The 17,504-nt window shown below is 42.3% G+C and overlaps 1 protein-coding gene across 2 annotated transcripts in view; it reads right to left on the bottom strand.

The window, feature by feature from the left end:
• Positions 1-2,700: 2,700 nt before the first annotated feature.
• Positions 2,701-17,504, bottom strand: part of LOC5518154 (disks large homolog 1) — a 29,127-nt gene continuing 14,323 nt past the window's right edge. For both annotated transcript variants that reach the window (XM_001638073.3, XM_048733071.1), the window contains 14 exons: positions 16,256-16,336; positions 15,501-15,728; positions 13,673-13,882; positions 11,726-11,918; positions 10,982-11,120; positions 10,470-10,626; positions 10,042-10,144; positions 6,280-6,382; positions 5,398-5,574; positions 5,028-5,097; positions 3,972-4,278; positions 3,457-3,629; positions 2,986-3,187; positions 2,701-2,829 (listed from right to left, as the gene is read on the bottom strand). In XM_001638073.3, coding sequence (XP_001638123.3) covers positions 2,723-2,829; positions 2,986-3,187; positions 3,457-3,629; positions 3,972-4,278; positions 5,028-5,097; positions 5,398-5,574; positions 6,280-6,382; positions 10,042-10,144; positions 10,470-10,626; positions 10,982-11,120; positions 11,726-11,918; positions 13,673-13,882; positions 15,501-15,728; positions 16,256-16,336 — 2,250 coding nt within the window. In that variant the 3' untranslated portion in view covers positions 2,701-2,722. The remainder of the gene's footprint in view (positions 2,830-2,985; positions 3,188-3,456; positions 3,630-3,971; positions 4,279-5,027; positions 5,098-5,397; positions 5,575-6,279; positions 6,383-10,041; positions 10,145-10,469; positions 10,627-10,981; positions 11,121-11,725; positions 11,919-13,672; positions 13,883-15,500; positions 15,729-16,255; positions 16,337-17,504) is intronic.

The raw sequence follows: 17,504 nt of genomic DNA, 5'->3' as shown, positions 1-17,504 counted from the left end.
ACAACAATGTCAGCATATTTTTCATCAGCCATGATTTATAAAGGCCTAAAAATGGCAGAAAAATCGTCGTCATAATTGCCGCTTTATTGGTTGCGATCAAATCGCCGCAAAATTCGCAGCCCGTGTCTCGCAAAAAAATATATTCTGCTGTAAATGTGCGCTCGCATGACAAGAAAACACACAAGATTAGAATGGCAGAAACAGGCGGCGAATGAGAAGGCCACCCACCGGACCGAGACAAGTTGTCGCTTAGTTGACGTATCTAAATACAAGCTTTTTTTTACAGAATAGCAAGTATTTTTAAGTGGCTTAATGTAGATTAGCTGCTTGTTAAAATTGAAACACCGTAAAATGGCTGTTTTTTTCTAAATACCCATTTTCATTCACTGTAAAGACCATAGTTATGGACTAATAGAGGTAAATGTCCAACGCAGTAAGCTAAGAAGCTAACATGCCTAAATAAAACCGCATGTAATGTAGCTCTTTGGTCAGAACCAGATAGGGCCCCGTCATGTGTGCGACACGCCGATCTTTGAGACGTCAGATGCAATAAGAGTCGTGTCAGGACCCGGTGAGAACGTACAGTAAGCACTTGACGATGTATATTGTACGACTCTCATCGTATCCTGCACGGCAATGAACACGGAACATGATGCCACGGCACGTCACGACACGGTAAAGAACACGGAACATCATGGCAAGGCACGTCACGGCACGATAAAGAACACGGAACATCATGGCACGGCACGTCACGACACGGTAAAGAACACGGAACATCATGTCACGGCACGTCACGACAAAGAACACGTAACATGATGGCACGGCAATGAACACGGAACATGATGGCACGGCACGACACAGTAAAGAACACGGAACATCATGGCACGGTACGTCACGACACTGAACACGAAACATCTTGGCACGGTACGTCACGGCAATGAACAAGAAACATCATGGCACGGTACGTCACGACACGGTAAAGAACACGGAACATCATGGCACGGTACGTCACGACAATGAACACGGAACATCATGGCACGGCACGACACGGTAAAGAACACGGAACATGGCACGGATGTTACGACACGCTACATCACGGGACGGAAATGAACACGCATAATCACGGCACATTACAATGTCACGACACGGTACATCACGGCACGTTACAATGTCACGACACGGTACATCACGGCACGTTACAATGTCACGACACGTTACAACATCACGACACGGAAGTGAACAAGGGCACGGTACATCCATCACGACAGGGAAAGGAACGTGGGATATCACGACACGGTACATCCATCACGACAGGGAAAGGAACGTGGGATATCACGAAACGTTACAACGAACTTAAAAGGCCCAATGTACGAGTGCCTTCTACGAGTGTCTTCTCTTAATGCAGTATGTTCCGTACATGGCACTGTACGTTCTACAGTCTTAGTCGTTATGAAGTCATTGTATATAAATCCAAGACATTAACATTTGAATTCTAGAGTTGATCTCTCTTTCGCAGGAAAACCATAAAAAGAATTGAAACGTCAAATCTCTTTAATATTCCTATATTTCATATGTAGTTGAATGTTCAAATACAAGTCTTGAGTAAAAAGATACGAAACGGGGTTTGAAAAGGTCATTATAGGGATATATCACCTTGTGTTTAATCGTGTCAATGCAGGGCCGTACCCATATCTTTTTGTAGAAAACACTGATCAAATTTCGTTTCTTTTAATAAGGGAGGAGGCGTCAACTGTACTTGACTTGCATACAACAAGGCAAAATCCTAGGCTTCGAAGTGGGCGCGGCATCTACCCCTTTGTCGCTTGCGAGTTACGACCTTGAACTGTGGCTCATCGCGTATAAAGCTCTACACCACAATATACCTGGCGAGCTCGTCAACGTCAGTGTGAGCAATACACCCAGACATGACCATATGGGTACAGTATTATACCAGTATTTACTACAGAAAAAGGCAGGCAGACGGAGCCCTGTTTTCAGTTTAATGATATACGTTGCAAGGGAAATGGAAGTAGCGATCACTCGCAGCTGATATAGCAAACCCTATAAGTCTTTGGGTTTTTATTTTACGCCAGCATTCCCCTATAGCACAAGGCGAACAGGCATATTCCACTCTTGAAGGTGGTGCCAGTGGCTTGCCCTAAAGGTAGGATATCTTGTAGAAGGTTCAGTATTAACTTATGCTGTAGGTATTCCATCACCTCGTCTAAGAGTCCCGAAAATAAAATATATCATATGAGTGGGGATAGCGAGGAATCTAACGCTTGTTATGGGATTTGGTAGTTCCATCGCCCAAGGAATCTGTGATGTAATGTGCTCGTCCCAACGCCGAGGCATTAGGCCAAGTAGCAAGGAATCTGTGATATAATGTGATCGTGCCATCGCCGAGGTTGAGGCCAAGCAGCAAGGAATCTGTGATGTAATGTGATTGTTCAATCGCCGACGTATTAGGCAAGGAATCTGTGATGCAATGTGATCGTCCAATCGCCGAAGTATAAGGCCCAGTAGCAAGGAATCTGTGATGTGGTTGTCCCAGAGGTAGAAAGAATTCATGAATGAAAATATTTTAAAATCCACATGAGTATATGTCTGCCTGGGCCACACCGCACACATTACCCCGGATGTAGCGCGTTTGGACTCCATGTGCGAAGCCCGCGCAGCGTATGCGTATCGGGGAAAGTAGGGAGGGAGGGGTGGGTAGTGTCTAGAGCCTCTCCTTAGATGGGACCCAGATGACGGGGCCACTCTGCTGTCGGATGACCTCCTTGACACGATTGTACAGCTCGTCGTACGTGTCCCCTTGCACAATGGCTACGAAACACATAAAACGATCCATCAGTCAAACAGTTCTTTGCTACTTTAGCTCCTTAAAACAGCGCCAGGACTGACCAAACAAGATATCAGAATATTTTAGCTGTTAGTGTGAAATACGCAAAGGCGGGAACCGAAGCGTTTCATCCAACTCACCGGTGAAGTACTCGCCAAACTCCTGCTCCAGCTTAAGGGCGCGGTCGAATGTCTTCTGTGCTTGTTCCTCCGTGAGGCGTTTGTTGAGCTCCCGTATGGACTCCATGGACTTAGGTTTGATGAAAATGGCGATGGGGTAGAGACCGGCGACCTGTAATCGCTTGATGGCGTATCCACTGACGTCTAGAATGCAGTGTTTACTCTGCAGAACATAGAAACATTTATATCACAACTGCTGAAGAGTGATTTCAGTGTGATTTCGGAAAGCTCGAAAAAATGGAAAGATCTGGTACAGAAACATTAAAAAAATATTAGAGGGGAACAGCTACTGGTCATTTCCTTATATATTTCAAATATCGGCGGGGGGCACGTGCCCCCAGTGCCCAAGTTTCTACTACAAGTCTGCGCTGGATGTTTGCAGTCATTTTGTTAGCATTATCACGCGCGTTAATCAACTAGTGTTGCGTTTACCTTTTCGGCGACGATCTTGACGGACTCCACGCTCGTGCCGTACAGGTTATCGTTGTACTGACCAGCCTCGATGAACATGTGGTTCTGAATGGCTCGTTCCATCTCCTCGCGCGATTCCACGAAGTGATAATCTAACCCGTCCTTCTCGTATTCGCGACGGGGGCGTGTCGTGTCTGCAGAAATAACACACGTGTAAAACTCAACAAATTGCACAGCACAAGTCGTACAATACAAGGTGTGTATTTACTAGTACTTTGTCTTGTTATTTAGTTAGCTCTACAGGAATATTTTGTAACATATTTGCCTGTTCTGTTACATTTTAGAATATATGGCTCACACGTGTGCTTAGTTCACGTATAATTCTACCGTTCTGTACTCTTGTGTCGTCAAATTGTGTTTCACATTCGCATGATGCGTGTTGTCCTCTCGTTTATTCTCGCGCACTGTACCGTGTGACGCAAATTTCCCCTGTTATCCTCGCGTGCTCTCGCGTGGTAACCTCGCGTGCTACTCACGTGGGACGCAACTGCCGAACTTGTCAGGAAACTCGGAGATGAGGTCGTCGTTAATGCGGTCCTTGAGAGGTCCGAGCACGATGACGGGCCGCGTGTACTTCAGCTCGTGTTGCTGGACAGCTTCGTACGATAAGATCGGCTCCTCGGCGCGCGCGCTCGTGCTGCTCTCGGAATCGCTCGCGTTGGACGTGTAACTCGGGTCCACGTCGCTCGTCTCCAGGTCCGACTCCTTCTTGAAGAAAGGCAGCTTCTTGGAAAACTTGAAACTGCGCTTGCGCACACTGCCGGTACCGTCATTGAACGAGCCCTGCAGATCGACAGACGACATCAGACATGAGACAATCACACCGACACGATACGAGACCGACAGACGACATCAGACATGAGGCAATCACACCGACACGATACGAGACCGACAGACGACATCAGACATGAGGCAATCACCCGACACGATCCGAGACCGACAGACGACATCAGACATGAGGCAATGACACCGACACGATACGAGACCGACAGACGAAATCAGACATGAGGCAATCACACCGACACGATACGAGACCGACAGACGACATCAGACATGAGGCAATCACACCGACACGATACGAGACCGACAGATGACATCATTCAATCACACCGACACGATACGAGACCGACAGACGACATCAGACATGAGGCAATCACACCGACACGGTATGAGACAATCATGCCGACAAACACCGACACGATACGAGAGCAATAGACGACATCAGACATGAAACAATCACACCAACACGATACGAGACCGACAGACGACATCAGGCAATCACACCGACACGATACGAGACCGACAGACGACATCAGACATTAGACAACTATACCGACATGATACAAGAACGACACCAGACATGAGTCAATCAAACCGTCACGTTTCTAGACAGTAAGACGATACCAGACATTAGGCAACTATATCGACACCTTACGAAACCGACACACGACACCACACACAAGTCAATCACACCGACACCTTACGAAACCGGCACTAGCGGCTTAACAATCGCTGATACTGATCACACTCACCCTTAGTTTATCGTCGCTCGTCCTCGTGAATTTAACGCTCTTCATTCGCGCTTTTTCTCTTCTTTCCACTCTAGATGGAGTGATGAAATACACGTCAGTTTACTTTTTACTATAGAAACAATATACTCTAGATGGAGCAAAGAAATACACATCAATTTACTTTTTACTATAGAGACAATCCAAGATTTCTATCTATTCCATTTTTAGCTCAAACTATTGTCATATATCCCTAAGTCCTCAAAGGTAGGTTCATTTACCAGACGTTTCTGATATGACCACACTGCCTAATGATGGCAAGATATAACGACAAGATGACGAGAATAACACATCTGGCATTTACACATACTTGACCCATCCTCGCATATTGTACCTTCGTTTACTAGGAATAACACCTCTACCCTCCTCCTCCCCCACGGCATTCAGTTTTCTCGCCTGCCACCATTCGTCGTCACTGGCGTTGGTCACGTGCAAGATGTCGCCGTACTTGAAGCTGAGCCCCTGACTGGGAAGACCGCTGTCCTTTGTCTTGTCATAATCAAACAGCGCCCTGTAAAAAAAAATCACAGAATCGACCTCAGCATACTTTTGGGGAGAATTTAGGTTTGGACTATACAAACAAAATTTCAAATAAATTTCTGTGTTGGTAGTGCTTCTCGAGTAGCAAAAATGGGAAATTTAGTGCAAGCGCAAGTAAAAACTAATCCATGTTTGGAGAACTGCATGCCGTGTTAAGCTTACGACACATTAGACGATCTTGTACGCTCGTATGAGCGAATTAAATTGCCGGCGATCGCCAGCGAATTGATCGCCAGTATCGGACAAATCAGACTAGATTTTGGCGAATTCGCCACCGCGGCTGCAAAGAGACCTGGCGTTTTTTAGACGGCGATTGAAATTCGCTCTTACGAGCCTAGCGTGTCATAGGCTTTAGCACTCATCAAAACTTTGATGACAAAAATAATGCCCGACTTGTACACCTTCTTAATTTAAAGTTCCGACTGTGTTCTTCTTGCTTAGTAACGACCTTGGGGACCCTGAGAGCCACTTGGAGCAAATTTCAGGGTTGCGTAATTAATAAAAAAAAATATCCCGTAATTGCTGTTTATGTGCTTCTGGGCATCTGCAGTACATAGCTATTGAACACCTTCTTTTACAGTAATAAGTTTCCATGGTCCAACAGGAGTTACGGAGGGCGTGGTGTTTAAATGAAAGGGTGTGAACCTGATTGGTTTGTGTGCGTCACGTGACTAACCTGACGTAGAGTTGACGTTTGACTGACGTCACGACCCCCTGGTTACTAGTCACCATCATCTTCTCGCGGAGGTGGTGGATCTTGGTCTCAAACTGGTTATACTCTGTGGGAGGAAACCGGAAAAACTGGTTAGACAAGTACAATACCTTGCTGAGGCTGAGTAGGGGGGGGGGGGGGGGGGGGAGTAAAAGTGCACCGCCTCAGGAAGAGGGATGGTTACACACCGTTTTCGTTTTCGTTAAAGCCGCATTGTCACCAGTTTACTTCCGAAGGTCCCACGGAAACCTCAACCGTTAAAAGACAAAAGAATCTATTAAAATCCGAGATATTAAACATGCCATCCGCTCTAAATTATCAATCACATTCTCAAAGAAACTTCCAATAAAGACACTGCTTTCAATATTTTGAAATATTTTTCGCGTTTTCCGTTAAAAATCATCGGATATTATTACGTAATCGACCGGAAGTAAACTGGTGACAATGCGGCTTTAACCGTACATTGAATGTGTTTCTGGCGGCTAAGGGAAAGTTGGCATGCCATTTCAATGGTGTCTTTTATCGATTCGCGCCCTCTGTGTCTTAGACCCGCCCGAAGTCTTGATTCCCGTGGCAAGAGGGTCCCAAGTGCTTAGCACCCCACAAAAAAATTCTCTCCAAAGTTCTTTGTTATGTTCAGTTCTTTGAAAAGTCCTCAACGGATTGGTAGCACCACACACACACACACACAAATGAGATGATCCCACAGACCGATAGTACCAAACACAGAAGTGAGATTGATTCTAAAGAAGCGCCGTCAATCAAACACTTATTACAGGAATAAATGAATTATGAGGAATAAATGAATATGTATGATTTATTATCATTTATTCAGGGTTTCTAGAAAGCATTATTGCCGCTATCTGACCAAGTGATAAGGATTGTACAAGATTGGGAATCAAATGTGAAGAGACAAAGCTGTGCCGTGACCGTGCTGGGACGTATCATGTCGCAGAAGGAAGGAGATAGGCGCAAACAAACCCACGTCAACTGTAGCTAACCAGCGAGAAGAATATACTGTGACTTACTTAGCCTCTTTTGTCTAGCAATCAACTACCATTGGCTTCTTTAAAATCACTCAACTTAGATTACAAGGCATGAGTAACGAACCAGCTTTTTCTTTTAAACACACGAAGACCGGATCTCATTCGACCGTTAAAGACTTCGGCGCTTTTTCCTTTGATTCTACATTTGGAGCTACTTAATGTACCATCTATTTGATTGCGCGTTGATATAATCAACCATTTCGAAGGAAGCAAAAACACACCGCCGTTTTACGCTCCCACACGAGTCACACAATGCATCCATGTTCATCTATAATTCTTGCGAGTAACTGAAATATTGAAAAACTGAAATGTCGTAGATAACAATCAAGGGTGGATATTTTTAACGATTTCTTGCAAATAAAAAAGCTTATTTGCAAATGTTATCAACAAAGCAATATACGGTGGACATTTTAACATATATCAAATATTCTGTTCTTTTAAATACCACACATCGTATGAAATTTTGATTGTTATGCGTATTTGTTTGTGTATCTGTTGCGAAAAGTCTTCTAGCTTAATTTTGTGCGCTCAGATAATTCCATATTTGTTCAGATTCAATTATGACAGAGCAAACATCTTCGTGTGAACAACACAGCATTAGATATGTTCACTTTGGCTTTTGCGTTAATTTGCAAATTACACATTTTAGGGAAGCATTTTTGCATTATGTAAAGATAAACCAGTGCAAACAAAGACTAAATTATGTTCAAGTCATAGGATAATTACAAAACGACAAGATAAGGCAATTTTTTTCTCTGGAATTGGTCGTACCGTGATATTTATTCGCGGTCACGGATATCAAATAAAATAAACCATGCGGAGGGAAGCGAAGGACTACATGTGGTTTTAAATGGAATTCAATGGAACCGATAATAAAGCAAAACCTTATGTAGATCGTATTCGAATTTTGAGTTGAGCGGAAGTTTATAATGAGAGTACCGCTAGACATCGCGCCCGAGTTTCACTCTTTTCCGAGTCTGTGTCAAGAGAACCGTGTCAGGTGCTCTTAGATGAGATACTCTGCATTCAGCATGAGCCTGAATAGCCCAGAAGGGCTGCATAAATGACAGCTTACTTACAGTTCGCATCACCTGCCCTCGTATAAAATAACACTCATAATGCTATTATGTTCCTAGCGCGAGAAAAATACTACGGCGAAAAAATATTGGGTAAAATATCGACTCTTCATAGAGCAAGACGGTACTAGTTCAAACACATGGTAAAAAAAACAAGCATTGGGGAGTACAATCACGAAGCCAGGAAATGTTGGTGTACTATACTATCAGTAAGATTCAGCTAGCAAGATAGCATTACCATTCGTGTTGGGGCGAGGGTCGGACGAGCAAGTTGAGAGGAAACACTGGGTCATGCCCTACGCCGAGGACATGTGATGGGAGCGGGTCGTGCGAGCGGTGTTCTGCGGCAAAGCGACAATTTGCTGCCGGCTACACACAAAGCGCGCCTCGTCTATTTCCATACGCAAACAGCTGCACTTGTACGCTAATCTCCCGGTGGGTGTATTGCGTTACCGTCACGCTGGACTTAAGCGTTACCGTAACACAACGATGTCATGATTTTGTAAAAGGTTTCTGTCTGGCTTTAAATGCGTGCCTCTTTCTTAGATTATTTCCACACGCAAAAAATAGCACTTTTACGTCCCGCGATGGGTGAAATGCGTTACTGCCCCAATAACTATAACGCGTTACTGACAACGACGTCAATGTGTATTTGATTTGCTCGAGATGCAATTGTGACAAAGCGAGAAATCGCCTGCTGGCTACGAATAGAGCGCTGGTCATCAATTAATCAATCCTCAGATAAGAAACAGTCTAAAAATAAAACTCTCCCTGTTTATCAAGTCTTTCGCTGGAATTATGTAAGATTGATCTCACATTTGCATACTATATATAGCGAGTAGAACAGAGATGCGAAGTGCCTTTACACTTTTTTTTATAAGAGCGTAAAATTATCAGTTGAGCCTGGGCCGTTCTTATTTTTGGAGCATTTCAAGGCTGTTTTTTCGTATTTCGTATTTTTTAGGTTATTCAGTCTTGTTTGTGCAAATTGCTATGAAGCATTATATGAAGTAATGTTAATGAAGTATAAAAACGTTATTACATAGAAATAAATAACAATAATATTTAGGGTCGGTATCATATGAACTTTATTTGATTCCACATTTAAAAGCGCATCAAATAACGATATATTCTTTAGGTCTAGGCACGTTCTCAGCATGTTTTTCGAATTTGGTGAAATCTCAGGCAAATTGTATATTCAATTTCCTTTTAGGAAAACGATCTTATCATTAACGCTCTAAATCAATCGTCAAATAGAAAATATTGAAAATAGAAGTATGAACATGAACAAAAATTGGTCAAACGTCAAATAAATAATTCTTATTTATCGATACTATCGGCATAAATAATTGTCCAGTCCTGCGGTTTTTTAAAAAAAAACCTTATACTTTAATTTCGCGATTTTAAACTTTAACAAATTCGCGAAAATTAAGGTATGTGGGAAAATGGGGGGGCAGCCCTTGTGTACGTAACAGCCTCACTGCGCTAGATTTCTTTTTCGAGTGCGTTAACTAGAGCTCGCGCTCGCAAAGCCGTGGCCAGGAAAATCCAGAAAAAAAACCCATTCTTTAAATTAGGGCATAGGGCATAGCTTGGTCACGTACCTTCTGGTTTATACTGGGCCGTTATCGTGACGGTGCTCCCTGCACCCTTGAGGGCGGCAGCCGCTTGTTCGTGAGTGGCATTGGTCAAATCGACGTCATTCACCTGTCAAATGAACAAGCCAATCAGCGCACGCGCGAATAGGCGTCTAGCACGTGACAGGTTTCTTCTGCTTTTATTTCAATTTGTACGCCAAACGGGGCCACTAAGACGAGTAATATCGCCACCACTTATTACCTGTTCATTTTTGGCATTCACAAGCTAGAAAGGATGCAATGGATGTGTGCTTCAATGAAAATTCAACCAAATTGTAGATACTAAAAAGGGGGATGGATAGAAGTTCAACCATCCCCTCTAAGCATTCCTGAAAAAACTGTGCTCCTGACCCTAGCGAACCCATGACACACTCCTAACGAGGGACTTTACTTACGGCTTTTATTTGATCTCCTCGGCGCAACTCGCCACTCAGGTCCGCCACTCCGCCCGCGAGGATGAACGAGATGAAGATGCCTTCGTTCTCCTCGCCGCCAACGATGTTAAAGCCAAGTCCGGTGTTGCCCTTATGAAGAACGACTTTCCTCTCTTCCCTGTAACACGTGAAAACATAATAAGGCTTGGTCTACACATGCCAGAAACGGCTTCAGTGACATTTTACAATACAAGACTTGATTCACACAATGAAATACAACAAGACTTGGTTTCACATGCAAGAACAATAGACTTGATGAATATTTCGGGATCATAAAAAAGGCTTGATTACTTGACATCAAGATAAGGCACAAAAAATATTAATACTAGCCCATGGAAAAATGGATGGCTCAATTCTGAGAAAAACAAAAAACATAAAAGACCTTATCAACCAATGGATCCCTTGTGTTATTCTGTACTATATGAGTGGAGGGCTCTCCTAACAGATACTATTTACATGGTAGGTGTAAATACCTGGTGAAATCATCGTCCTCAGGTACAGCAGGGGTCTTCTTCGGCAGGGAATTTGTGCTCTGAGGGCTAGCAGGGGGGACGGGGGACTCAGGGGGGACGTGGTTCACTTCACCATTTTCGCCAGGGGAGGGGCTGGGTGCTGAAAAAGTGAATAAAATATAATTGCAGTGATTACTGGGGTACAGAAATGTCTGCCACCATTTTGTCATCCTAGCAAAGTATCAAGTGTGAGAAAGCATCCGTTTCCACCGGCTGATTTGGGAAGGTGGTGTGGTATTTTCGATTGATTTCGGTAGAACAAGCACGGAACTTTGTTTTCATGTGGTCACTTTTTTATATTTTTTTGTAAATTTGGTTTAAAACAATAACAAAGACGTGGCTGACAAGAGCTCTTTAAATATTTCACCACCATATGCCTGTTTCAGACTGTAACATGGACGTTTTTAGACTGAATTATGATCGTGTTTAATTAATGTGCACTGAGCCTACACAGCCAGTGAGAGTCAAATTAGGAAGTCCACTCAAATGGGGTAAAAAATACTACCACTGTGAACTAGAATCAATATACGGCTAAGAAAACACTAATCGGTAATTACAGGGTGTGACCCCCCACCATATTATTTTATATATTATTTTGTACATCATTGCCAGCCCCTTCTGGCCATGGTTACAAGCTTGCACTGTATATGAGTTTCCAAGAACATGGTTCTAAAATTATGAGACAAATGGTGGATGTACACTTACCCGTTTCAATGACTTCAGGTGTGGGAGGTGGAGGAGTCTGCTTGGGTAGTGTTGGCGGGGAGGGTGCTGAGTCTGTCTGTTCACTGTAATATGCAGTAAGCCGACTGACCACAATTGTCACTCGCTCTTTTGTAGCCTTTAAGACTTGTACGGCATCCTCGTGTGATACATCCTCTAAATTTTGAAGGTTAACCTGATATAAAAACGATACCCTTGAGTTACAAATAATTCAGTCTGTATAGCCAGGGGGCTTGTGCCCCCCCCCCACTTCCCCCCAGTTTTTTTTTCTTTTAAACATAAGGAAATGACAGTAGGGGAATGACTGTGTACTCCCCCCCCCCACTTCCCCCCAGTTTTTTTTTCTTTCAAACATAAGGAAATGACAGTAGGGGAATGACTGTGCACCCCCCCCCCCCAGTTTTTTTTCTTTTAAACATAAGGAAATAACAGTAGGGGAATGACTGTGTACCCCCCACCCCACTTCCCCCTAGTTTTTTTTTCTTTTAAACATAAGGAAATGACAGTAGGGGAATGACTGTGTACCCCCCCCCCCCCCACTTCCCCCAGTTTTTTTTCTTTTAAACATAAGGAAATGACAGTAGGGGGATGACTGTGCACCCCCCCCCCCCCACTTCCCCCCAGTTTTTTTTCTTTTAAACATAAGGAAATGACAGTAGGGGAATGACTGTGTACCCCCCCCCCCCCCCCCCACTTCCCCCCAGTTTTTTTTCTTTTAAACATAAGGAAATGACAGTAGGGGGATGACTGTGCACCCCCCCCCCCACTTCCCCCCAGTTTTTTTTCTTTTAAACATAAGGAAATGACAGTAGGGGAATGACTGTGTACCCCCCCCCCCCCCACTTCCCCCCAGTTTTTTTCTTTTAAACATAAGGAAATGACAGTAGGGGGATGACTGTGCACCCCCCCCCCCCCCCCACTTCCCCCCAGTTTTTTTTCTTTTAAACATAAGGAAATGACAGTAGGGGAATGACTGTGTACCCCCCCCACCCCCCACTTCCCCCCAGTTTATTTCTTTTAAACATAAGGAAATGACAGTAGGGGAATGACTGTGTACCCCCCACCCCACTTCCCCCCAGTTTTTTTTTCTTTTAAACATAAGGAAATGACAGTAGGGGAATGACTGTGTACCCCCCCCCCCACTTCCCCCTAGTTTTTTTTTTCTTTTAAACATAAGGAAATAACAGTAGGGGAATGACTGTGTACCCCCCACCCCACTTCCCCCTAGTTTTTTTTTCTTTTAAACATAAGGAAATGACAGTAGGGGAATGACTGTGTACCCCCCACCCCACTTCCCCCTAGTTTTTTTTTCTTTTAAACATAAGTAAATGACAGTAGGGGAATGACTGTGTACCCCCCCCCACTTTCCCCCAGTTTTTTTTCTTTTAAACATAAGGAAATGACAGTAGGGGAATGACTGTGTACCCCCCCCCCCCCATTTTCCCCCAGTTTTTTTTCTTTTAAACATAAGGAAATAACAGTAGGGGAATGACTGTGCACCCCCCCCCCCCCCCCACTTTCCCCCAGTTTTTTTCTTTTAAACATAAGGAAATGACAGTAGGGGAATGACTGTGCACCCCCCACCCCAACCCCTAGTTTTCTTAATGTCTCTGTATTGTGCTACCCAGAATTATTTGTTAGGCATGTATTAATGCCCTCGAGCTAACTAATAAAATAGCAATATAGCAATACTCTCTATAACACAATCAAAATGTCCCGGCAAAATGACAGTAAAATGTATATTGATATAACCAGAATTGGTATAATAACATTCTTGGCATAAAGAAACACTTTTCGTACAGCAAATTTTAAAATCTAATTCAATGAAACGATATACAAAAGAAGGAAATATGTATCACAATTTGACACATTTTAATTTACAATACTTTTCTCAATGGCACTTATCATGTAATATCTTTTAATACTTACACTAATAATTTTGTCGCCGACCTGAAGTCGCCCATCCTGTTGGGCGGCCCCCCCTTCTATGATCTTTGTGATGTAAATGCCATTGTCCCCTGGCACATGCTGATTCCCACTGCCACCTGCTATACTGAACCCCAAGCCCTTGCTTCCCTTGATCAAAACAATCTCCTCTCTTGTTGGTGCATTGCCCCGTTTTTTCTCTCTTTTGATAACCTGTGTAAAAAAATAAGGCTTCGATGGTTTCTCTATTAAGTAAGCACAAGAAATTGCATTTATGTATTTGATAAACATGATATCTGAAGTTTCAGGTCGGTTGCCATGGGAGAGGTCGTAATAGGGGATAACACCTTGCAATTGTGTCAATGGATGTGACATTGCCAACTAGGGGGATAAGCAGGGTGTGTGTGCACCCCTCTCGACATTTCTTATCAAACCATGATCCAATATTATCCTTTTTCTGTATGATATTTATAACTGTACAACCCCTCAGCAAATCCTTTCTAGGCACCTGTTATAGCCAAGAGGGTTGGGGACATATAAAACAAAAAATCTGCACATAGTGAATTCCAAGATGGCAGCAGCAATGCAAAAAGCAGTCCTCAATTTCAGTCTACCAATGCTAAAAAGATGAGGCTTTTGATCTATTCTGTGGCATATTCTGTTGTAATCCTTGCCAAAAATTCTTCCAAGGGGCAACACCAGGGATTCTAGAATGGGGGACTATCCTAAAGGTGGGGAACAATACATTAAATACATAAAGATTGCTGACTTTAGCTTCCATGCATTCGAAATCCTCAAATTTCAGACATAGCCCGTAACCCCTTGTCCCCCCACTCTATCTATGGTACATAAGGTATAACCTCACCAGTGTGACTTGGTATCTATGGTACATAAGGTATAACCTCACCAGTGTGACTTGGTAACTATGGCACATAACGTATAACCTCACCAGTGTGACTTGGTATCTATGGTACATAAGGTATAACCTCACCAGTGTGACTTGGTATCTATGGTACATAAGGTATAACCTCACCAGTGTGACTTGGTATCTATGGTACATAAGGTATAACCTCACCAGTGTGACTTGGTATCTATGGCACATAAGGTATAACCTCACCAGTGTGACTTGGTATCTATGGTACATAAGGTATAACCTCACCAGTGTGACTTGGTATCTATGGTACATAAGGTATAACCTCACCAGTGTGACTTGGTATCTATGGCACATAAGGTATAACCTCACCAGTGTGACTTGGTATCTATGGTACATAAGGTATAACCTCACCAGTGTGACTTGGTATCTATGGCACATAAGGTATAACCTCACCAGTGTGACATGGTATCTATGGCACATAAGGTATAACCTCACCAGTGTGACTTGGTATCTATGGTACATAAGGTATAACCTCACCAGTGTGACTTGGTATCTATGGTACATAAGGTATAACCTCACCAGTGTGACTTGGTATCTATGGTACATAAGGTATAACCTCACCAGTGTGACTTGGTATCTATGGTACATAAGGTATAACCTCACCAGTGTGACTTGGTATCTATGGTACATAAGGTATAACCTCACCAGTGTGACTTGGTATCTATGGTACATAAGGTATAACCTCACCAGTGTGACTTGGTATCTATGGCACATAAGGTATAACCTCACCAGTGTGACTTGGTATCTATGGCACATAAGGTATAACCTCACCAGTGTGACTTGGTATCTATGGCACATAAGGTATAACCTCACCAGTGTGACTTGGTATCTATGGTACATAAGGTATAACCTCACCAGTGTGACTTGGTATCTATGGTACATAAGGTATAACCTCACCAGTGTGACTTGGCTGCCAGCAGCCTTGAGAGCGTCAACAGCCTGTTGGTGTTCAATATCAACCGTGTTAGTGCCATTTACGGACAGGATGCAGTCATTGACCTGTAGCCTGCCATCCTGCGCAGCTGCACCTCCTGGGATTACTTTAGTGATGTAGATACCAAAGTCATCATCAACGTGAGGGTTATCTGTTCCTCCGGCAATGCTAAATCCAAGACCAGACCCTCCCTGCAACAAAAGGATAACTTAGGATAACACTGGAGACACCCTTGACAAGTCCCTAAAGGGGACCCTGGGTTACTGGAACAGGATTTTATTCATGGATTTTGTGGCTAACAGCAGCGGAAGATGGGTTGATAAACAAAAATGGGTGAGACAATGGGATCTAGACCACTTCCTCAGGACCCAATTTTGCATAAGAAATAGATGCCTTTAGGAACTGAGGTGTAAACAATATAAATATTGCACTAACTGACTGATCACATGACTATTTTGAGTGGAAATTCAAGCAAAAATAAACACAGAAATGACCCATGCCAGAAAACAATTAAAAAAATAAATTGCACACAAATTTTTCACCAAAAAGTCATGTAAACTGTTAGCATAAGTCACCTTTTGTGTGCTAAAAAAAACAAAGCCACAAAATCAGCATTTATCACTTAATACAATGCTTCATAAAAACAGAAAGCATACAGTTTTTTTTTTAAGAAAAAGAGCTTTCGACTGCATACACAGTTATATTCCAATAAACTTACCCTTTCCAAAGTGATTTCAAGAGTTTCATAGTTTGTTGTTGGCAATGCGACTACTTGTTCAACATTGTCCTCTTCTTTTGGCTATGAAACAGACAAATAATATATTATTAATATGATATAGTTAAAATTACTATAGAGTAAGAGTTCATTGCCTCTGAAATTGTACCCCTTAAAGTGGCAATTGCAGTTTACTTTGGATTGATTACATAAAAATTTGGTGGGCTGTCAGAAACCTCAGCAGATAAACAAATCTATTAGAATTCATGCTATTTGCTGTAACAGGTCATCTGCTCTAAATGACTATATCAGACACATCCTCAAAGAAACTTCATATAGACAAACTGCTTTTACAATTTTGAAATGCATTTTTGCGATTTCCGTTAAAAATTAGGGCTTCAAGTAAGCCATGGTGATTGTAAAGTGTAGCATGTAACATAAATGACCTGAAGTAAAATGGCGCTATTGTCACATGCACTGCCACATGCACATCAAAAGTGTACATCAAAAGATCTCAGGTACTGTAGGGCAAAAATTCAAAATCAAACATTGCTTTCCTGCATCAAGTTTGAGAGTAAAAGTTATACTTGTTTTTGCTACATAACAAAACAAGTTTTCCAAATATTTTTTTCTCTGTCAAGAAAGCTGATATCATACCTATTGGCACAAAAAGGACAGAAAAAGAATGTGCTATAACTGCAAAAGGATTAATTTCAACTTCTTTCTACATGTCATATACAGGTGTAGACATGACTGAAAAATACCCACATGATCTTCAAGTGGTTTTATGCTAACATAGACAATTTGACTATTTCCTTTTACATCCTTTGTAAATGCTGAATGTTTTTTATTTTTAATTTCTTTTCACTGGAACTAAGCCTCATTGTAGGAAATCAACAAAAATATGTGTTTTGTTAACTTCCCAAAAAAGGTTCCTAATAGGAATAATCTCCAATGTGATATATACATTGCCTAAGAAACGACATTTGTTCAATTACATGTGTTATTGGACGTGTGACAGATCTTGCTTTGAAATAAAGGTATGATAACCAATCTGAGTTTGAAAGAAGAACAAGCATTTTTTGGTCACTGCAATGATTATTGCAATTTATAAATGTTTTATTCCATTGTTTAAATAATTTCGATGTAATAAAAAATATAAAGACAAAAAATATAAAAGTGCAATTTCTAAAAAAAGTGCATTGTCACTAAAAAGATAACCATACTAATAATTTATTAAATGCACTATTAT

The sequence above is a fragment of the Nematostella vectensis genome, chromosome 9 (genome assembly GCF_932526225.1).
Source record: "Nematostella vectensis chromosome 9, jaNemVect1.1, whole genome shotgun sequence".
NCBI classification, from domain to species: Eukaryota; Metazoa; Cnidaria; class Anthozoa; order Actiniaria; family Edwardsiidae; genus Nematostella; species Nematostella vectensis.
Note: the sequence above shows the minus strand (reverse complement) of the source record. Positions and strands in the feature narration are given on the sequence as shown.